This window comes from Ptiloglossa arizonensis, chromosome 14, assembly GCF_051014685.1.
Source record: "Ptiloglossa arizonensis isolate GNS036 chromosome 14, iyPtiAriz1_principal, whole genome shotgun sequence".
In the NCBI taxonomy this organism is placed as follows: Eukaryota; Metazoa; Arthropoda; class Insecta; order Hymenoptera; family Colletidae; genus Ptiloglossa; species Ptiloglossa arizonensis.
This window is the reverse complement of record NC_135061.1, coordinates 4875116-4898385: the sequence shown is the minus strand read 5'-3', so window position 1 is coordinate 4898385 and position 23270 is coordinate 4875116. Positions and strand designations below refer to the sequence as shown.

Here is a 23270-nt window from a genome sequence, read left to right as displayed (position 1 = left end):
CGAAGAGTTCTCGTAATGTAACCGAAAAACATCAACTTCTTCTCAATTTTTTTCCAAAGAAACCACAAGACTTTTCGGCACGGGAGTTCCTCGAGCGTATTGGTCAAGATTTAAGTTAGGTTCACGATTTTTTACAAATAAAAATAATAAAAATCACCGGAGCTGTGGAATCTTAACCGAAGAGTGCGAAGAGTCCTGGTAATGTAACCGAAAAACATCAACTTCTTCTCGATTTTTTTCCAAAGAAACCACAAGACTTTTCGGCACCGGGGTTTCTCGAGCGTATTGGTGAACATTTAAGGTAGGTTCACGATTTTTTACAAATGAAAATAATAAAAATCACCGGAGCTGTGGAATCTTAACCGAAGAGTGCCAGGAGTCCTGGTAATGTAACCGAGAAACATCAACTTCTTCTCGATTTTTTTCTAAAGAAACCACAAGACTTTTCGGCACGGGGGTTTCTCGAGCGTATTGGTGAACATTTAAGGTACGTTCACGATTTTTTACAAATAAAAATAATAAAAATCACCGGAGCTGTGGAATCTTAACCGAAGAGTCCGAGGAGTTCTCGTAATGTAACCGAAAAACGTCAACTTCTTTTCGATTTTTTTCCAGAGAAACCACAAGATTTTTCAGCACGGGGGTTCCTCGAGCGTATTGGTCCACATTTAAGGTAGGTTCACGATTTTTTACAAATGAAAATAATAAAAATCACCGGAGCTGTGGAATCTTAACCGAAGAGTGCCAGGAGTCCTGGTAATGTAACCGAGAAACATCAACTTCTTCTCGATTTTTTTCCAAAGAAACCACAAGACTTTTCGGCACGGGGGTTTCTCGAGCGTATTGGTGAACATTTAAGGTAGGTTCACGATTTTTTACAAATAAAAATAATAAAAATCACCGGAGCTGTGGAATCTTAACCGAAGAGTCCGAGGAGTTCTCGTAATGTAACCGAAAAACGTCAACTTCTTTTCGATTTTTTTCCAAAGAAACCACAAGATTTTTCAGCACGGGGGTTCCTCGAGCGTATTGGTCCACATTTAAGGTAGGTTCACGATTTTTTACAAATGAAAATAATAAAAATCACCGGAGCTGTGGAATCTTAACCGAAGAGTGCGAAGAGTTCCTGTAATGTAACCGAAAAACATCAACTTCTTCTCAATTTTTTTCCAAAGAAACCACAAGACTTTTCGGCACGGGAGTTCCTCGAGCGTATTGGTCAAGATTTAAGTTAGGTTCACGATTTTTTACAAATAAAAATAATAAAAATCACGGGAGCTGTGGAATCTTAACCGAAGAGTGCGAAGAGTCCTGGTAATGTAACCGAAAAACATCAACTTCTTCTCGATTTTTTTCCAAAGAAACCACAAGACTTTTCGGCACGGGAGTTCCTCGAGCGTATTGGTGAACATTTAAGGTAGGTTCACGATTTTTTACAAATGAAAATAATAAAAATCACCGGAGCTGTGGAATCTTAACCGAAGAGTGCGAAGAGTTCTCGTAATGTAACCGAGAAACATCAACTTCTTCTGGATTTTTTTCCAAAGAAACCACAAGACTTTTCGGCACCGGGGTTTCTCGAGCGTATTGGTGAACATTTAAGGTAGGTTCACGATTTTTTACAAATGAAAATAATAAAAATCACCGGAGCTGTGGAATCTTAACCGAAGAGTGCCAGGAGTCCTGGTAATGTAACCGAGAAACATCAACTTCTTCTCGATTTTTTTCCAAAGAAACCACAAGACTTTTCGGCACGGGGGTTTCTCGAGCGTATTGGTGAACATTTAAGGTAGGTTCACGATTTTTTACAAATAAAAATAATAAAAATCACCGGAGCTGTGGAATCTTAACCGAAGAGTCCGAGGAGTTCTCGTAATGTAACCGAAAAACGACAACTTCTTTTCGATTTTTTTCCAAAGAAACCACAAGATTTTTCAGCACGGGGGTTCCTCGAGCGTATTGGTCCACATTTAAGGTAGGTTCACGATTTTTTACAAATGAAAATAATAAAAATCACCGGAGCTGTGGAATCTTAACCGAAGAGTGCCAAGAGTCCTGGTAATGTAACCGAAAAACATCAACTTCTTCTCGATTTTTTTCCAAAGAAACCACAAGACTTTTCGGCACCGGGGTTCCTCGAGCGTATTGGTCCACATTTAAGTTAGGTTCACGATTTTTTACAAATGAAAATAATAAAAATCGATGATCACGGAAATAGAGCAACCAATGAAATCGATTGTACTCACAATCGAAATGAAATGAAATCGATGAAATGAATTTTCATAGAACGAAGAGGTAATAGAAACCTTGGATGCGTATTTCGACAGTCCATTGTTTCGTGGATCCATGTTTGTATTTCTTTCCATCGCTGGAACAAACGTATCGAGGATTCGTGAAATCGTGTTTCTCTTATCGTACGACAAAAGTTCTCGAAAAAAAACCAAGCAGAGAACGATCCACGTGGAGAAACGTAGCCGAGAACGAAAGATTCGCGATGAAGAAGCGCTAGAACGGCGTCCGTGAAGATACGAGGGCGACGAGCGCACGAAAAATAAGAATAGCGTAAAATCTACCGAGTAATCATTTTCCAGCGATCGATGCGCTCGAGCAAAATCCAATTTCGCGGATCGGCTTCCCTCGGCGTCCCGAGCACGTGGATGCACGCGTGCTGCTACGCTGTTTATACGCGCGATACGCTCGGTCTCTCTTTCTCACTCGGTTCGCTGCTAAGCGCTGGATACACTATCGTTCAAAAGTTACGGCGCGACACTCGTGACTCGGGGAGACCGATTGGAAGATTTAAAAATTTACAGAAATTTGGGGATCAAGTTTTCGGAACCTTTGGTCTTGGAGAGATCATTCGGAAGATTTACAAATTTACAGAAATTTGGGGATCAAGTTTTCAGAGCCTTTGGTCTCGGGGAGACCAATTGGAAGATTTACAAATTTCCAGAAATTTGGAGACCTAATTTTCAGAACCTTGGTCTTGGAGAGATCATTTGGAAGATTTCCAAATTTCAAGGAATTTGGGGACTAAATTTTCAGAACTTTGGTCTCAGAAAGACCAATTAAAAGATTTCCAAATTTCCAAAAATTTGAAGATCAAATTTCCAGAACCTTTGGCCAATTGAAAGATTCCCAAATTTCCAGAACCTTTTGTCTCGGGGAGACCAATTGGAAGATTTACAAATTTCCAGAAATTTGGAGACCAAATTTTCAGAACTTTAGTCTTGGGGAGACCAATTGGAAGATTTACAATTTCCAAAAATTTGGAGATCAAATTTCCAGAACCTTTGGCCAATTGAAAGATTTCCAAATTTCCAGAACCTTTGGTCTCGGGGATACCAATAGGAAGATTACCAAATTTCTCGTATTCGAGCGTGTACGTGCTCGTGGAACCGTTAAGAAGATTATTAACAATTATTAACAAGTACCTCGAAAATTTGACAAATTCGTTCGCAAGATACTAGCAACGAACACGTGACACAGTATTCGTTACTGTATTGTTATTTTTGTGGTAGCTCGTTGCGAACGAAAGACAATCCTACAATGCACCTACGATGCACTTACGATGCATTTACGATGCATCTACACAGTGCTCGTGGGACCGACTGTACTCATTTTCGTACCGTGATATTTTCTTCCACACTAGTCTCTATCTAAAACTATTTACGAAGCAGTATCGTCAAGAAAATTATTAACAATTATTAACAAGTACCTCGAAAATTTTACAAATTCGTTCGCAAGATACTAGCAAAAAACACGTGACACAGTATTCGTTACTGTATTGTTATTTTTGTGGTAGCTCGTTGCGAACGAAAGACAATCCTACAATGCACCTACGATGCACCTACGATGCACCTACGATGCATCTACGATGCACATACGTTGCTTTCTCGTACTCGAGTGTGTACGTACTCGACCGACTGTACTCACTTTCGTATCGTGATATTATCTTCCACCCTGATCTCTATCTAAAACTATTTACAAAGCAACATCGTCAAGAAAATTATTAACAATTAGAAGAATCATCGTCCCCGAAAACTTCTTCCCAATGGCCTAGTCTTTCGCACGATAACATAAGTGCAAAGCGTTCGTACGAAACTAGAAACGAACCATGCTCGTCGCTCGATCCCCACCATGGCTTCTGCGTGCAATAATTGTCGTATCGACGCAAAAGCACACGCGAACGAACCAACGGGATCGCCATTGGCCGGGCACAAGCGCGTCTGCACACGCTGGTTATGCAGCGAAGCTCGATAATCCGGCGTAATGAACGTAAGAGGAAACGTAGGATAATCGAACAGCGTGGATTACGAGCGATGCGTTCAAATTGTCACCGTTTCGCGTTCCCGTTGCTCTAATTGCATCGAAATGTTCCTCGCAAAACTGTAACCACTTTGTCCAACGAATACCTACGGAACATTATCCTCGTTACGAACGCTTTGAACATCATCGTCATTTTCTACGCTCACGTTCGAATCGTATGGTAAACGATCGAAATGTTAAAAATAATATTAATTATAATACGATTCGTTCATTTTTTAACGTACGAGGTCCAGTTCGTTCAATTCGTCGTTTTGGAGTATCTAGAGTGACGCTGCGTGACAAATTTACCAGTATCGTAGCTCTCGTTAATTTACCAATATCGAAGCTCTCGTTAATTTACCAGTATCGTAGCTCTCGTTAATTTACCAATATCGAAGCTCTCGTTAATTTACTAGTATCGAGTATCTCGTTAATTTACCAGTATCGAGTATCTCGTCTCGTGAGTTCGGAACCACCGTGTCGAATTCGATTCCTTCAGATACAATATAATCGTGGAAATGTTCAACTATTGGAACAACGATAAACGATTATACGAAAATGTGAACACTTTCGATTATACGAAAATGTGAAATTGTAATTGGTTTCGTCGCTGAAACTCGGTGTGTAGAACAGTGTACTGGATTACAGGATAACATTCAGTGTACTGAATTTGGAAATATTTCCTGTAACGTTGCGACATCGATCTCTAACGATCTCCGTTATCGGTTCGCGTCTCGTTCGTCTTTGTTACGTTCGGTCGCATTGAGAATCGTTCATTGGCAACAAAATAAAAAATAAATAAAAAGAGAAAAAAGAAAGGGCAGAGAAGCGTTGGGTTGTCTTTCGTTTCCACGAGGCGATCTCGTTTAAAATTCTGTCTAGGTAACCGGTGGGGAAAGCGTGACCCTGAAACGCGAAGCTTTAACGCCGCGTGGTGTTTGGCTGGTCGTAACCTCGCGAGTAACACGTGCACCTTAAACGAAGGCACGTAACGCGAGTAGAAGGTGGTGTACGCTCGAGAGATAGAACGATTTCTTACGGCTTCGTTTAGGCCGGGGGATTAAAGCGCGGCCTTCGGGAAGGTTAGGTGACGGTCAATGTGCCACGGTCTTCGGGAAATGCTAACTCGCCGCGACACGCTCCTCTCGCTATGAAAACGAGATATACCTTACGAACAACCGTTTATTCCTTTTCCCTCGATTCACGTTTCAACGAAACACGTTGGTTTCTTATCGATCGATCGTCGAACGATGAGATCGAACTTGCACCGATCGGGGTGTATTTACGTCGAGAGCAACCATCTTGTTTTTGTGCATCGACGACCATTTTCTTTTGGTCATTTCACGGAGAGTTTGTTCGGTGAAATTTATTTACGATTTTCAAGCGCAAGGATATGTATTATTATCAATACATATGTTGTTCTTTCTCTCCTCCTATCACTTGGATCTCTGGAGAAGAGGTCTTCGAGCGATTGATCCCCGTACGAGCCCCCAAATAACTGTTGCCCTCGTGCGGTATATTAAAGTTACAATGATAATAGTGTTAGATGTAGTGTCAGTGGTTAGTACGTCTTTTAATTGTCTCGTCTTATCGTCTTTTCAGTCATACTGTCCGCGACACACTCTTCGGACATACTCTCGTCGTCATACTTTCTCATACTGTCCCATACTGCGTTCTTCTCGCGCTCTGTACAGTCATTCCTGTTGCGGCACGCAAAAATCGGTGCAGTCCGTCGAGCCCTACGTTTTATGGCGGGATTAGTACGGGTGCCGAACATGTCATCGGCGCACATGCTACCCCCCGTCAACTAACTACCCTGCCTGGGTTCTTGGAAGGCTGCTAAGCAGCTGCAAGTAATTAAGGCGACTTTCGCCGTTCTATGATTTTTAGTAACTTTGACTTCCAAGAACCCACGTTTTAAACTAACAATCCCACTCCTGGGATCCCTCTCATGCAACTCCGCTGTCCACCTCCAACTTTCCTCGACCAATCACATCCTGAGCCGAGTGTATAAAGCGGAGGGTAGAGACGCGAAAAATGTCATTAAACACTTCCACTTAGTCCATTACAGTCACTACGTCATTACACCATTACACTGTTACAAGTGACAAGACTCTTACAAGTTTGCCACGAGTCACCATCACTTGCAAGACTTACAAGTTTGCCGCAAGTCTATCACTTACAACTTACACACGAAGTCACTGACTTACATATTTGCCAGAAGTCACACTTGAAACATTCTTACACTTCGCTTACACAAGTCAGACTTGAAATACAATTGCGCCAACAAGTCAGGCACTCCAACTCAAACTTGAACTACAACTGTGCCAACAAGTGAGAGCAACAATCTTCACCATCATTGTACAAAATATATTATTGTTGAACCACATCGACAATAGTGCATTTTTAATCACCAACCATCTCGAGACCTCTAACGAGCTGTCGAGAAACGCGGACGACGAGAATCTACAACCATCGACAACTCCCGTAGTCCAAGGCGCAACAATTCCCATTAATTCTCTTTCATTCCAATCCTCGGTCTCTCTCACTTGAGACATTCGGTCACGTTTGACCATCTTGATCGTTCGTCTTTCCCAAACACTCTTCACTTTCTCCGAACCACATGTATTTCCTTTCATCCCCGTGCATTCTCACGCTCGGTCGTCGCGCAAGAGCAAAACCCCCTGTAAAGGATACTCGTGCCTTCCAGGAAAGCTAGCGGACAGATCGCCGCCAAATGTTTAGTTTAATTCAAGTCCAACCGCGCGCGTTATCTTGTTTAGGCCTACGTTCGAAGCAGGCCTAACCGGACGCTGAAAATCCGATACTACACGTATTAATACTGTTTGTGTACTGTTTGTATTATTAATACAATTAGCTCAAGATGTATTTATTATTTCGGGATAATCGAGATCGATCTCTATATGTTGTATTTATTATTTTGGGAAAATCGAGATCGACCTCTATACAATGTATTTATTATTTCAGAATAATCGAGATCGATCTCTATATGTTGTATTTATTATTTTGGGAAAATCGAGATCGATCTCTACACGATGTATTTATTATTTCGTGAAAATCGAGATCGATCTCTATGTGTTGTATTTATTATTTTGGGAAAATCGAGATCGATCTCTATATGTTGTATTTATTATTTTGGGAAAATCGAGATCGATCTCTACACGATGTATTTATTATTTTGTGACAATCAAGATCGATCTCTATATGTTGTATAATATTTATTATTTTGGGAAAATCGAGATCGATCTCTATATGTTGTATTTATTATTTCGTAACAATCGAGATCGATCTCTATACGTTGTATTTATTATTTTGGGAAAATCGAGATCGATCTCTATATGTTGTATTTATTATTTCGTGAAAATCGAGATCGATCTCTATACAATGTATTTATTATTTCGTGACAATCGAGATCGATCTCCATATGTTGTATTTATTATTTCGTGACAATTGGATTCAATCTCGATTCAAAGACGTTTCGATTCCTTCGAATACAACATATTCACGGAAATGTTCAACACTTGGAACAACGATAAACGATCATACGAAACGTGTGAACACGTGAAATTGTTCGCGGCTGGTAAACACAATGAAATTGAAACTGTGCCAATCAACGTGCAGAGTGTTTCGAAAGCGAATATTTAGTATGTATTGTTCGTTGACAGGTACGATCGATTCATTTGTTAGTTAGATTTAATTCGTTTCGACTAATTGCCCGTTACTGACGATTATAGTAATTTATCCGAGACACGTGGACTAATATTTATCGCCATTCGCGGTAAACGGTCCCAATGACGTTCAATCTATGAAAACAACACTGAGAAAGCTTCAGAACGAATCCATCCATGTTTACTTTTTGCTGACAATTTAGTGTCAATTTCAGCGACGCGTGCATTCACGGTGCATTTGTTATTTTAGAACCGTCGACTGTATTGTTCTTCGAGTTACCAACGCGTTGCTTCGACACCAAACTCGAAATTAACCGTTTGGTATTTATTTCACGACGACACTTTAATCTCTCGTAGTCAGAGCTAACGTATTCGAACAGTTGTCGAATAATTCTTGTGGAATAATTCTTATCGAACAATTCTCACGACAGAATAATGTGTATCGATAACGACGATAAACAAGCATGAGATGTGCGAGACTATCGAACTTACTTTTTGGCAGAGAGACGTGTGCAAGGAGATTGAACCTGTGCCAATCAGCCTACGAATGCTTCGAAAGTGAACCTTTATTTACCGCGTATCGTACGATGACCAACAACGTCACAATGGAATCTCGATTGGATTCACTTGGGTCAATTATCGATTATTGTGTTATTAACGATCCCGATAATCGATTATGGTAAACACGAGTCGTAATGTTTCTCGCGATAAACGGTTTGGATGACACCGAATCCGTAAAAATTAGTCTACGAATGATTTCTAAGCGTGCAGAATATATTTAGCGATAGCAGTCGATGCATTTTTCAAACAGAATATACCTAACTCCTGGTACAATGTTTTTTTCGTTGTACGAAAACAATCGGCGCGTTTTGTACAGAATTTGGCACAAAGATCGAAGTTAGAGGTCACTTTGAACGAGACTATACGGTATTTGTTCGGTAACGGTGATTTTCTACCATTTATCGAGTACACGTGGATATTTCCTACCTAATCGATTGTTGCATCGTTTCGAAACACTCGATTGCTTCGATTTAAGCAGAAATTTAAGTTTTAAATTTAAACTTAAGATAAATTTCAATTTTAACGCGGTAAGAATATAAATTCCTTCTAGGTGCGAAAATGGGAGAATGGAAAATTATTCGAAGATGGAAAATAGTTTTCCATTCTCGTATTTTCGCGTCTAGGAGGAATTTTTATTTTCTATTTTATTTTATTTTTTATTAGAAGATTAGTTTCCATCTTCGAATAATTTTCCACTTGGGTAATTCTTTGTGTTGTTAAAGATACACGTTGTATTGCGAAAATCAATCGTACGTTTTTGTTGACCGAGAAAAACGAGTTTCTACGCTTTCCATTGCGCAATGTCTCACGGTTTCGAGTAGCACCTAACCGATGAATCCATTCTTCGAATTCGTTGAAGCACCGTGTGCTAACAGAGGTCAGGATATCGATTAGAAGTATGGATTTAGGTCACGAAACAGAGAGCCCGTGAAAAGTGTTTAAAATCTAATTTCAGCGAGAGCAGAAATAAACCCTCGCAAACATATTTCCACGTTCTCTCATCGGTACGTCCGAAATATCATCCGTATATATTATTGCGCGCAGGGACAGACATGCTGCGTACTCTCTCTATTCTTTGGTACGAAAAATTTGACAACTTTTTAGATTTTATCGGATATAGAAACACGAAACGCGTGCAAAATGCACATCGTTCTTGAGAGTGCGAAACCAGTATCGTTGAAAAATTTCGTTTCGTCCTTTTCTTACAAATTTTGTGTTGTTTTTATTCGTGGAGTGTATCGGTACGGTTTGATTTTTAATTTGGAAATATCAAAAACATTGTACATAATTTTGTATAAAATAATTCTTATGACAGAACAGTGTCCGGACTGTTTAATTCTCGACCCTAAAATTTTACAACTTTGGGGATTTTATTGGATATGGAAACACGAAACGCGTTCAAAATGTAGATTGTTCTTGAGAGTGCAAAACCAGTATCGTTGAAAAATTTCGTTTCGTCCTTTTCTTACAAATTTTGTGTTGTTTTATTCGTGCAGTGTATCGGTACGGTTTGATTTTTAATTTGGAAATATCAAAAACATTGTACACAATTTTGTGTCGAACAATTTGACAACTTTCGGGATTTTATCGGATATGGAAACACGAAACGCGTTCAAAATGCAGATCGTTCTTGAGAATGCAAAACTAATGACGTTGAAAAATTTCGTTTCGTCCTATTCTTACAAATTTTTAACAAAGGACTTTTAAACTATACTTGTGTACAAATTTTCTCTCGTTTTTATTCGTGGAATGTATCGGTACGATTTGATTTTTAATTTGGAAACACTGAAAACATTGTACACAATTTTGTATAAAACAATTCTTACGACAGAATAATGTCCAGGATCTATAAACTATTCAATTCTCGCCCCAAAAATTTGACTTTGTAGATTCATTTCGTGCGAAATAACCCCACGCGTCAATTTCAAATATTGCGCGTATACTTATTTCTGTTTTGACAAACCGCGGAGATACTTTCAAATACGAATGATTGATTTCAAAGAAGATGTATCGATCTCAGAAACAGTGTAAAAACATTTGTTCTCGGCTTGACGGGATAACTATCGTTCGTTCGTCGGAAAGAAAAATACGAAATTCTATTAAAACGAGTGTATCGATCGTGAATTACAAAACGATCATTGCATACAATTTTACAACTTTTCATCAATGAGAAAAAAATCTTCAATAAATATCGAGTTAATCTACGGACGTTTGTAAATATTCAAGTCGATAGTTCACCTCCGAGGTACAAAAACCTTGAAAAAGTTCGCTTGGAGAAAAATGGCTCGAAAGTTCAGTGTACAAGAGTTTCGATCCAGCTTGACTGTAACAGAGAATTTTCCAGCTTGTTCGTTACGATACGCTTCGAAGACTTAAAGTTACCGAAAAATGTAAAAAATAATTTCTCTTTTATTTTTCTCTCGAGAATTGGGTAGAAGGTTCGGAGTGATTCGATCGCGAGCTTCCTCGGTCTCTGTGATGCAGAAAACGATCCGCGATTCCGCGAAGCTTCAGATCGGACAACGCGAACGATATCTTTCATGAATCGAGGTCACAGGTCGGCCTCCACTTTGCGTCACAGAGCTGTCGGCATTCTCGATATTAATTTCTAGCGACGCGACGTGCTCGACTGTGCTCTTTCTACGCACCTGAAGTTGCCTTCGAAACATGTTTCAAGCGATCCGTTAGTTTCCCAACAGGTCTCTCGTGCTGTCGCGAAAGAAAAATCGTCGAACAAGTTCATTCGCGCGCACGGTAATCTCCGGTAATTCCCATACCGGCAGTTTCAGTTTATTCGTACATTATCCAGAGCAAAGAAATAATTTCCAATCGTCGAGGCTGCAGCAATTTCCATTCACGGTGCAACCGGATACTCGTACCCGGTATATCGTTTCGAAAATATTCTCCGCGGAAAGTACAATCGGGAACTCGTGCAGTACTTCGATCTGGTTTAGCGAACAAAAACGCGGAGCCATTCTTGACAAGGACGATGGAACGAAACTAGGTCGAAGAATTGACCGGTTCACAATTTCTGAGGTGTGAACGATGATCGCGCGACAGTGTTGGGAAAATTTAATTGAAAACATGCTTAAGACAGTGTTGATCAAATTAAATTGAAAATATAGTTTAAGACAGTGTTGGTAAAATTAAATGAAAAACATACTTTACGACACTGTTGGTAAAATTAAATTGAAGACACTTTACGAAAGTGTTGGTAAAATTCAATTGAAAACACTTTACGAAAGTGTTGGTAAAATTCAATTGAAAACATACTTTACGACAGTATTGGTCAAATTCAATTAAAAAACATACTTTACAACAGTGTTGGTAAAATTAAATTGAAAACACTTTACGACAGTGTTGGTAAAATTAAATTAAAAGCATACTTTACGACAGTATTGGTCAAATTCAATTAAAAAACATACTTTACAACAGTGTTGGTAAAATTAAATTGAAAACACTTTACGACAGTGTTGGTAAAATTAAATTAAAAAACATACTTTACGTCTTGGTAAAATTCAATTAAAAAATATACTTTACGTCTTGGTAAAATTAAATTAAAAGCATACTTTACGACAGTGTTGGTCAAATTCAATTAAAAAACATACTTTACGTCTTGGTAAAATTCAATTAAAAAATATACTTTACGTCTTGGTAAAATTAAATTAAAAACATACTTTAGGACAGTGTTGGTAAAATTAAATTGGAAAACATACTTTACGTCTTGGTAAAATTCAATTAAAAAACATACTTTACGTCTTGGTAAAATTAAATTAAAAACATACTTTAGGACAGTGTTGGTAAAATTAAATTGGAAAACATACTTTACGTCTTGGTAAAATTCAATTAAAAAACATACTTTACGTCTTGGTAAAATTCAATTAAAAAATATACTTTACGTCTTGGTAAAATTCAATTAAAAGCATACTTTACGACACTGCTGGTAAAATTAAATTGAAAAACATACTTTATCACAGTGTTGGACACAACGGTGTAACCGATTCGACCTACACGCGTTTACTTTCAGGCTTCTAAACAGTACCGCGCACGCATTACCTCCATACGTGCTCGCGTTACCCCACTTGTTACTCCTATATACGCACAGGTGCTCGAACACGTTACCTATTCTTCGTACACGCAGACGTCAAGCATATACCGAGTGCACTACCCCGGTACACGCTCCGCCCGAAATATGCGCGTTTCATTGTCGCAAACACAGACGCGTTCGCTATGAAATATACAGCTCTCGTATACGAGATACGTATATGTATCATTTCCACACAGTCATACTTGTTTACCATGAAACACAGTACGCCCCTATACGTGCACGTTTTACCTCCGTGCACGCACACTCTCCTCGTACATTAAAACCTTTATACACGCAACGCTTTACCTCCGTACACGCGCACGCGTTAATCTCTGAAATACACCATCGTTCCACGTGCACACTATAAGATTTAGGATTTAGGTGTACTTTAGTATAGAAGATTTCCACTATAGAACCCACGAGAAACCTTCTAAAAAAGCACTTTTCCTCGTTCGGAGTGCACGAGTGTTTGGATACGTGTTTGTAAATTTAAAGCAAATTCTTCCGACACCAAAGGTACCGCGAGCCGTGGTTACGTAACGTTATCGGGTTTCCGATTAAAAAAGTGTATATTTCGGGGAATGACACGATCCCCGGATTCGTCATTGTTGACGCGACAACGTCAAAGTGCAGGACGGGCTGGTCCGCCCATCCCTAGCATTGTGCCCCTCGAACTGCTTTGATCCATTGTGTTCGACGACAATTCGACGAGCACGCCCGAGCGCAGTTGCAACGAGCTCACGAGGTCGTTCAGCGTTTAGAAGAGCGACGTTCGAGCCACTGTCGCGCTAAACAACTAGCTAAACGACGAGGAACGAGGATCGATGAACGTTCTTCCTCGTGGAGACACGGGACGGGAGAGCTGACAGAACGTTGTTCGAAATTGATGAAATAAGAAGCAATCGGTTCCAGTCCATCGTTCGAAACGGTGATCAAATCTGAATATTCGACTGAGGAATAGAAATTGCGTACCGAGAATTTAAATCAATGGTTCTCAAACTCGTCGAGAGTCAACTTAAAGAAAGGAAAGAGTATCTTTATAGATACTTCATTTTTGTTCCACTTGGTCGAAGTAACCGTTTCGAGAACTTCTGTAGTGATAAGTGAATTAAATTTACCATAACGTGTACACCGGTTAATTTGATAATAAAATGAATCGATACAGAAAGGCACTTTCGTTTACTTCCTGCTTCGAAATACACCGATTTTGGTTTACATTTGCAAACCTTCTTTTGTGAACAGTAGTCTGTCTTGAAAATTTTTCGATTCTCTTTCGCGAACTTCGAGACGATTTACCCGCAGAAATCATTTTTCCATTTCCTCTATCGATTCACCGATCGTTCGAATTAATTTACGTTTGAATTACGCGCGCGTTCGTGGACTTTTCAGGGAACTCGTTGAATTTCCACGAGCGAGGATGTTTCGCGAGAATCCGGGAAACCGAGAGGAAAGTCCAACAGCGTGAAAGGCGATACGAAACGAGGATCGTGCAATTGGCAATGTCGAGCTAAGAGAGCATATTCAGTCCTCTGTTATTTTTAACGCGTTAACTGCTGCGGGAAACCAGCGTGCGTCTCGCTCGCTCGCTCGCGTTTAATAGGCCTCGAAGTATGATTTAGTATCGCGTGCCGTGAAGACTTGAATCTCTCGAAAAAATTCGCAACACCGAACTCAACGCCCCACGTAACGAAATTGTTGAACCTTAATCTTTAATCGACACCACGATCGCAACATTCACCGGTTTGTTTATGGATACACACCGGTACGGTTTATCATATTTTATACGGTAACTACGGCCCTGTAATTTATTCCCGTTCCGTACAGCGTCAGAGATATATTATACTTGCAACAATAGATGTATCGAGCGTTTTATCCATTGTTCGTCGAGAAGAAAAATTTGAATTTTAGACGTACGTCGATTTTGTTCGTCGTCGTTTGTTCGTAATAAAATGTTGCTCTTTCGTACGCAGTGTGTGTCGACTACGCTACATCGGACCGTGAAAACAACGGTTTAAATAATCAATTGTTTACCGGTCGAAAGACAACGTTTAACTTACTTGAAATTTCATTCTCTATTGAAGATTAAAATTTATATTTATCGTATCTCAGTGAGAATATTACGAATTAGGGTGGGGATTTGTCGACGAAAATGAGTCGAAACAACATTCATTGGTTCGGATTGTTTGTTTTATTGCGCATGATTAAATGTTTCTTTACAAACGATTCGAACAATGTGAAATAAAGAATGATTCGAACATGGTTACGTTTCGAGTCATTTTCATGGGGAAAAGCTTCGAGAAACCGTCGATACATTGTAAAGATACGACGAAAAATATAAACAATTTTATTTTTCATTGGTTAACACACCGAGTACGCGTGCTTTGAAGTTTCAACCACCGAGCGCGTGTAATGAGACACTTGGCGATCGTTGCTCTGTCTCACTCGCTCTCATTGTGTTCCATTCGTTGTTTTCCTCGTTGGATGTTGCACGCGAAACTCGGCCTTATATCGAGGTAAAAAATTGCAACTACCTGTCGCTTTTAAGTAAATTAATGGTCTAGATTGTACTGTGCGCAAACTGTAAAAAATTCGTACTTCTACTGTGTCTTTCAAGGCACTTCCGCGATTTTCTAAACAGGTGTTCGATAAAGATACCCTGGTACCCGAAATCAAGGGTAGGTACCTATCGTTCGAGAGCAGGAATTATTACAACTTGGATGAAATCGTCGAATAACGAGTGTTGTCTCAATGCTGTGCGCAAAATGCAAAGAATTCGTACTTCTACTGTGGCTTTCGAGGCACTCCCGCGATTTTCTAAACAGGTTCTCGATAAAGATATCCTGGTACCCGAAATCAAGGGTAGGTACCTATTTCTCGAGAGCAGAAATTATTACACTTGGATGAAATCGTTGAATATCGAGCGGTGTCTCGGCTTTCAAGTCACTCCGGGGTTTTTCTAAACAGGTTTTCGATAAAGATATCCTGGTACCCGAAATCAAGGGTAGGTACCTATTTCTCGAGAGCAGAAATTATTACACTTAGATGAAATCGTCGAATAACGAGTGTTGTCTCAATGCTGTGCGCAAATTGTAAAGAATTCGTACTTCTATTGTGGCTTTTAAGGCACTCCCGCGATTTTCTAAACAGGTTTTCGATAAAGATATCCTGGTACCCGAAATCAAGGGTAGGTACCTATCTCTCGAGAGCAGAAATTATTACACTTGGATCAAATCGTCGAATAGTGAGCTGTGTCTCGGCTTTCAAGGCACTCCCGCAATTTTCTAAACAGGTTTTCGATAAAGATATCCTGGTACCCGAAATCAAGGGTAGGTACCTATCTCTCGAGAGCAGAAATTATTACACTTGGATCAAATCGTCGAATAGTGAGCTGTGTCTCGGCTTTCAAGGCACTCCCGCGATTTTCTAAACAGGTTTTCGATAAAGATATCCTGGTACCCGAAATCAAGGGTAGGTACCTGAGAACCTCGAACGAGGTCGAGAACTCGAAACTCTCTCTACCGCAAACACAACATTCGAAAACTCGTGATTTCGGAAATTGAATTGAAATTTTAGAACGAAATACGAGCCTTTCAGTCACCGTACTCGATTAACCGTACGAATTAATGTTGTAAATTGTTCCTCGAACATCGTTTCGTAAAACTTGGCTAAAATTGAGCAATAATAATTGAAAAGTTCCTCCTTTCTCTTTTTTTTATCAGTGGTTTGTATCATTGCAACGTTACTTTCGCTCGAACAACTCCAATCCTGCTCGATTTGATCTTCGAAGTCGGTTAGGTCCCAGAGCGTTAAAATTGTTTATTATTAACACCGATCTAATTCTCCTGTACGCGGTTCTAAAACACGAAAAAACGTATTCTTCCTTCAGTCGATTCTCTTTCGAACAAAGCATCAGCCTGCAAGAAAGAGAAAAAGAGAGAAAGAGAGAGAGAGAGAGAGAGAGAGAGAGAGAGAGAGAGAGAGAGAGAGAGAGAGAGAGATCAAATGGAAGACGTGGGAGGATGCAAATGTTAATAGCCTTGAGTCGATTCCGTCGCAAGTAGGATAGGTGCATAGGTGAATTCACACGTTCGCATACGAACACGTATGATTCATTTACGCTCCATGTTCAAACCCGTTAACTCGGACCGTGGTCGATAAATAACTTTCCGCGACAGAGAACGCGGGCCGGCCAGCCGGGAAATAAATAAAGGCGTAAATAACGCTGGAGCTTCGTAGAGATCAAAATATTGATCGACGTTTATCAAATTTCATATCGAGACGTTATGGAGTAGATTCGACGATTTAATTGCCCAAGAAGAGCAACCAAACATCATTCGTTTGCAAAATTGTCAATCGTTTAATTTGTCTGACGGTGAGCTTCGTAGAGATGAAAATATTGACCAACGTTTATAAAATTTCATATCGAGACGTTATGGAGTAGATTCGATGATTTAATTGCCCAAGAAGAGCAACCAAACATCATTCGGTTGCAAAATTGTCAATCGTTTAATTTGTCTCGCGGTGAGCTTCGTAGGGATGAAAATATTGACCAACGTTTATAAAATTTCATATCGAGACGTTATGGAGTATATTCGATGATTTAATTGCCCAAGAAGAGCAACCAAACGCCATTAGTTGCAAAATTGTCAATCGTTCGATTTGTCTCGCGTTGATCGTCACGTGAACGTACCGTTGTCTCTCGAGACCGGTACAATAATAATTCTATGAAGTAATAATTCACGCTAGAAAGATGTCGAAAGGAAAAAGTCACGGAGAAAGTCCTCCGCGGAGTATGATCTAAGTAGATCGTTAGATCACAGTAGTGATACAGTTGCGGATAAAATGTAGGCAACCTGATGTAAGCAACAGGTGGGCGTTTCTGTTTCGCGATTACTCTCTCGTTCCAGCGTGCGATTCCCTTTCCCGGTTTCGTGGAAACATCTCTGGCCAGTTTCGAGACGAAGAAAAATGTCCTACGTTGCCAAGAGGAATTTATCGCAATTCTCCTCCAAGTTCAAGGTTAATTGATCGTTTTACCGCGTCTTTGTTACGCGAACGAAGAAAGTGTGCGGATATTGCGCAAAGATGGGAACTTGCCACGAGCTGAGGTTACGAACCTAACCTCAATGTTCGATGTTAAAATCCAATTTCCATCGTGGTTCGGACCTAACCTCAATGTTCGATTTTAAAATCCAACTTCGACCGTGGTATAGACCTAACCTCAATGTTCGATTTCAAAATCCAACTTCGATCGTAGTATAGACCTAACCTCAATGTTCGATTTTAAAATCCAACTTCGATCGTGGTTCGGACCTAACCTCAATGTTCGATGTTAAAATCCAACTTCGATCGTGGTTCGAACCTAACCTCAATTTAACGCGAATTCGAACGCCGGGGGAATCTTTCTTAACGCAATTTGTGGCAAATACTCCAAAAAATGATGAGCTAATTTAGATAGAACAAGGATCGAATTGTTTCGTATTTGTAAACATCTTCGCGATTCGTTCGATGGAATTTATCGATACCTGATTTATGTTACAAATTCATTTTTTTATTACGAATTCTACACTATCGGCTACACTGTGAACGGTGTTCGAGTAACGAGAAATATTCTTTCGAATGGATAGCGACGATGTTTACAAATACGGGAGAATTTAATTGCGCGGTGTAAATTTTGCAGCGAGTTCCAAGGAATTTCGGAGAGCTCTGGTGGATGGAAAGGCATTAACTGGTTTTTAATATTCGCGGCTCGTTATATTACGCGTTTAACGACGGATGACGCAAACGAGACGCGGTGTCGTAATTTTTGCCGCGGAGAAATTTAAGAGGTCGATTCGTCACGGTGCTCTTCCCGCGACAAAAGTACCGAAGAGGAAGCAAAAAGAGGAACGAACACCGTGCACGTCAGCTGTTCGTGTCGTTTGAAGGATCTTGTACAAAAGTACGGAGAAATCGTAACAAATGAAATTTATCGTCGGATTCTGAACGTCAACGGAGGAACAGAGGAAAGAGTGAAACATTAAGAAGAAACTCGGGTGAAAAAAGTATCGAAGAAATCGAGGGGACGGTTGTACACCCAACGACGAGTAATACCGTGCAACGAAGCAATTAGACCTGACGCAAACAAAGATAGAAAATTTTCATTGTCGATGCTAAAGAGTACTCTCGATTTACATTCGAGTCCAAGATGAGAGAATCGGACTACTCTGGAAACTGGTTCCTCTCTCGACCGCAGACGTCGGACAAAACTTCCTGTTGTACGAGTTATATAACACGATGCTGTTTCCGAAGTAAATAATCATCGTTAACGCGTATCGAAGAACAGACCTATTTTTAACTTACTGTTCGAAAGGAAAATCGTTACCGTAGAGTACAACGAATGCAACGAAGTAAGAACTCGGTTTGGAATCCGGACGTCGAACGAATTATTTCTATCGTTCGTAACCGAGTACGAAAATTAAAATAAAAGATTGTTCCATTCCGAACGTTAAAGAGTTCAACGCGCGTCCTTAGAGACGCGAAACGAGAATATTCGGTCATTTATGTAGACACGATACCGGTCTCGAATGTAAACGATCATCGTCAACATATATTAGAGAACAGACCTATTCTTAACGTCCATCTCAAAGGAAAATTGCTATCATTAGACACAATGATGCCTCTGAAGTAAATTATCATCGTCAACGTGGCTCAGGGAACAGACTCCTATTCTTAACGTACGTTGGAGCATCAGGCTCGACCAAGATCAAAATGAAACGTTCTCTTTCTCGATGCTAAAGAGTATCATAAATCTGCGTAAAGTTGAACGGCTCGACTTTACCTACTTTAATGCTAAAAGTCTCTATCTTTTCTACTTTTTGTAGTGTTGAACACTGGGTCGATAGCCCGGTATTTTTTTCATCATTCGAGGATCGATCGAGACGACGATCACACTAAAGACTATTCAGCGAAGATAATCGTTTGCAATCGATTTTTCGGGAAAGTTTCACGAAAATTTCCAAGCGTTGAACATTCTCCATCGAGAAACGAGTTCGTTGTTCGTTACTCGATACGCGAGTACATTAATAAGATTCGAATTCCCTCGGTGATGTTTTTTATTTCTCTATAAATAGTTTTCGTGGGCAATCTTACACTAGTAAACGCGAGACAATCCGAGGAACTTGCCCACGCGAATTCCACTTCTTTTTTATGAGCATTTTTGAGCAACTGTCGAGGCTACGGGTGTGGCGAGTTCGATCTCGAAGTATCTAACGCGATCGAAACGTTCTGGGAACGGTGCATCCTAACTGAACGAAGATCGTTAGATCTTTGATAAGAAACTTCTTTGGTAAGAAGCTTCTTTGGTAAGAAGCTTCTTTGGTAAGAAGATTCTTTGGTAAGAAGCTTCTTTGGTAAGAAGATTCTTTGGTAAGAAGCTTCTTTGGTAAGAAGCTTCTTTGGTAAGAAGCTTCTTTGGTAAGAAGATTCTTTGGTAAGAAGATTCTTTGGTAAGAAGCTTCTTTGGTAAGAAGATTCTTTGGTAAGAAGATTCTTTGGTAAGAAGATTCTTTGGTAAGAAGATTCTTTGGTAAGAAGCTTCTTTGGTAAGAAGATTCTTTGGTAAGAAGCTTCTTTGGTAAGAAGCGTTACCAAAACGGAGATATGTTTTCTTTTATATTTCATTTTTCTCACAATCACCCCCAATTGCCGGACGACATTACCCACCGTATTTTTCGTACCTTATCTTCGTACCTTAATCGTTTCTAAACCGATTAAGCGAACACGAGAGTTCGAGGGATACGTGAAAAGCAAAGTTCGAAAGATTCCGTGTACAGAGCGTATTCTCGTCGTTAACATCTATCAAGCGCGGAGAGACACCTATCCTTGACGTTCAATCCGGAAGAAAAGTTCGTATAATTTATCGAGACACGAGATTGGGTCTAGAAAGTAGATACGAACCGTCCACATTAATCAAACACGCTTATTCTTAACGCTCGAAGAAGAGTTCTAGCGCGTACAGAGAGACACCAGGCTGGAGTAAATTCATCATCCACGCTGATCCTAGAACACCCGTTCCCCCCTGAAGGATCGTCCCGAGGAAAATTCGTGATCGTTCGCAAAGACACGAGACAGCTTCGAAACTAGATTCCCATCGTCCGTGGTGATCGAAGACACCTACTCTTAACGAGGGTCTCGACAAAAAAACTTCCCAACGTTTACGGAGACACGAGACAGTGGCTACCAATCGTCTAGCTTGTACTCGAGACACGCGACAAAGTGAACTTCCTATTCTTCGAGATGGATTCTGGTCGGAGTACAACTGTCCTTGACCTACGTAACTCAAAGAGAACGATTTACCTAGTACCGTTTGCAAATGCGCGGGAAGATTCTCTCCAGAACAGACATAGGAGAGAAGGTCAATTAACATCTATCCAGCTATCCACCATTTCTTTTTTATGGCATTTTTGAACAACTTGTCGAGTCTACAGGTATGGCGAGTTCGATTTCGAGGGATCTAGCGCGATCGTAACGTTCTACGAACGGTGCATCGTAATTGTTCACTATCATAGCTCGATAGATTCTCTAGACTTCGCGCGGATCGCTGCTCAGATCGTTGCGGGAAGATTCTCTCCAGAACGGAGGTAGGAGAGATCAATTATCGAGCTATCCACCATTTCTTTTTAATGTCATTTTTGAATAACTTATCGAGGCTACGTGTGTGGCGAGTTCAATTCGAGAGATCTGGCGCGATCGAAACGTTCTAGAAACGGTGTATCGTTCAGTATCATAGCTCGATAGATTCTCTGAACATCGCTGTTCAGATCGTTGCGAGTTCTCGTCGAAAAATTCCTACCATTTACGTAGACATGGTGCTGCCTCCATAGATGCTGATACTGACTCCAACGCGAGCTCGTGCTGTCGTCGTGAATAGGCGGAAGCGGTGCGTGCACCTGATGTCCATGGGAGGTGGGCGGTAACGGTGGCGGTGGTGGTTGTTGGGGTTGTTGCTGGAGCGCAGGCGCGACCACGACGTGCGGATGGGGAGGTTGCACCGGTTGCTGATGCTGCTGCTGCTGCTGCTGCTGCTGTTGATGATGCGCCGGGTGAAGCGCGACTGGTACCGGCGGTGGCGCCAATTGCTGGTACTCCATAGCGCAGCTCATCGGTTTGTTTCACGAGCGCATTTAAGTCCTCCGATGTGTCGCGGCCTTGGTACACCGATCGGTGATCGTTACGGGCGGATGAGAACGCGAAGCTGAACACTAGGCGTTATCGGCGCGTAGGGCAAACGAGAGACGAGAACACCACCGAGGCTTCGCGGTTCCTGGTGTTTATTTGTCCCCGCATCTGCGCGTAATTGTATCCGATTCTGATCGACGGCCGTGGTGCGGTCCCTTCGCGTAGTCACTCGGGGAACGGACACTTGCCGCGGCACGAGAATCACCGGGAAAGAGAGGGAGAGAACGAAATAGTAATCGAGGGGAGCCACCTCGACGACCTCTGATCGATCTTTAACTTGCCGCGAAATTACAACCGATGCGAAACCGATATCTAACAAATAATTCGCGGCCACTACTTGGTACACGTGGTCGTTGTATATTCGACTACCCTCCGCGGTGCGTCCGATTCGATCGCGTGCCGAACTCTCCCCCTTCCTTCCCCTTCTCCCTCTCCACCTACGGAGGTCCGCGAACTGTCACTGGACGAAATTCGTTCCCAGTCTCCGTGTCTCCGTTTCTCGATCCCGTCCTCGGCACGAATCGCGTAAGCGTCACCTTCGCGTAAGCAACAACACACCGTATCACACAGGGACCCGTACGGTCCTCCCCGCGGTGGATCCGTGTCCGTGGATGCGTCCTGGCAACAAGTAGGGAGAGCCGGAGTCGGAGCCGGAGCCGAAGCCGCGCACACGGAAGGAGAGCAGCACGGTGCCGTCGTCGTGTGTCGACTGTCAAAATCAGCGACCGTCAGCGTCTATCCGTCGTCGGTGTTCGCCCATTGGGCCGTCACCGTTGCCGGAAGCGGTGCTCCTATTGGCTCCCTGGTCGCGTTCCTAACGGTGGGGGAGAGACGATGACGCGCCTCGACGTAGTCCTGGGACCGGGTTCCGACCAGGAGAGACAGCACGAGGAAGGCCAGCCAGAAAGGGAAACAGACGGGGCTTAGGGGAGTCGAAGAGAAAGATCCTCAAGGGGATGAGACGCGTACGCCCGTGGGGGGCGCGGAGGGTTGAGTGGTTACAGGGAGGGGGAGAGCTCCGATAGGCAGACGGATAGACGGACAGGTGGGCAGACAGACGGAGAAAAAAAAAGAGAGGGGAAAGAGAGAGAGAAAAAGCCGTGCGTGCCTCGAACCTGCGGCGTCCGGAAAGACACTGAGTAGCCGTGAACGTCGGCTCCGTTCCACTCGAGGATCGCGTCTCGCTCTCTTCCCTCACTCGTCGTCGCTCCCTCTTCCCTCTTCGCTCTTCCCTCTTCCCACGAGCCGGCCCTCGCTCCTCGTCCCTCGAGGCGCGCGCGCGCGAGCGCGCGAGCGCGAACGGGCGCGAGTTCCCTCCACCGCCGCGACACACCGTCTCTCTCGCCTTCGCCAAACATCCGCTTTTACCCGCCCCCACCTCCCACCCGACACCCCGTCCTCCCCTC

At 41.8% G+C, this 23270-nt stretch overlaps 1 protein-coding gene across 6 annotated transcripts in view; it reads right to left on the bottom strand.

Moving 5' to 3' along the window:
* Window positions 1–23270, bottom strand: part of LOC143154323 (thyrotroph embryonic factor) — a 173564-nt gene that overhangs the window by 98770 nt on the left and 51524 nt on the right. The window contains exon 1 of one of the 6 annotated variants that reach the window (XM_076326334.1): window positions 21479–23170. The exons of 4 other annotated variants lie outside the window; for them this stretch is intronic. In XM_076326334.1, coding sequence (XP_076182449.1) covers window positions 21479–21788 — 310 coding nt within the window. In that variant the 5' untranslated portion in view covers window positions 21789–23170. Of the gene's footprint in view, window positions 1–21478; window positions 23171–23270 lie in introns of those variants that run through there. One more of the 6 variants, XM_076326335.1, reaches the window with a different exon arrangement.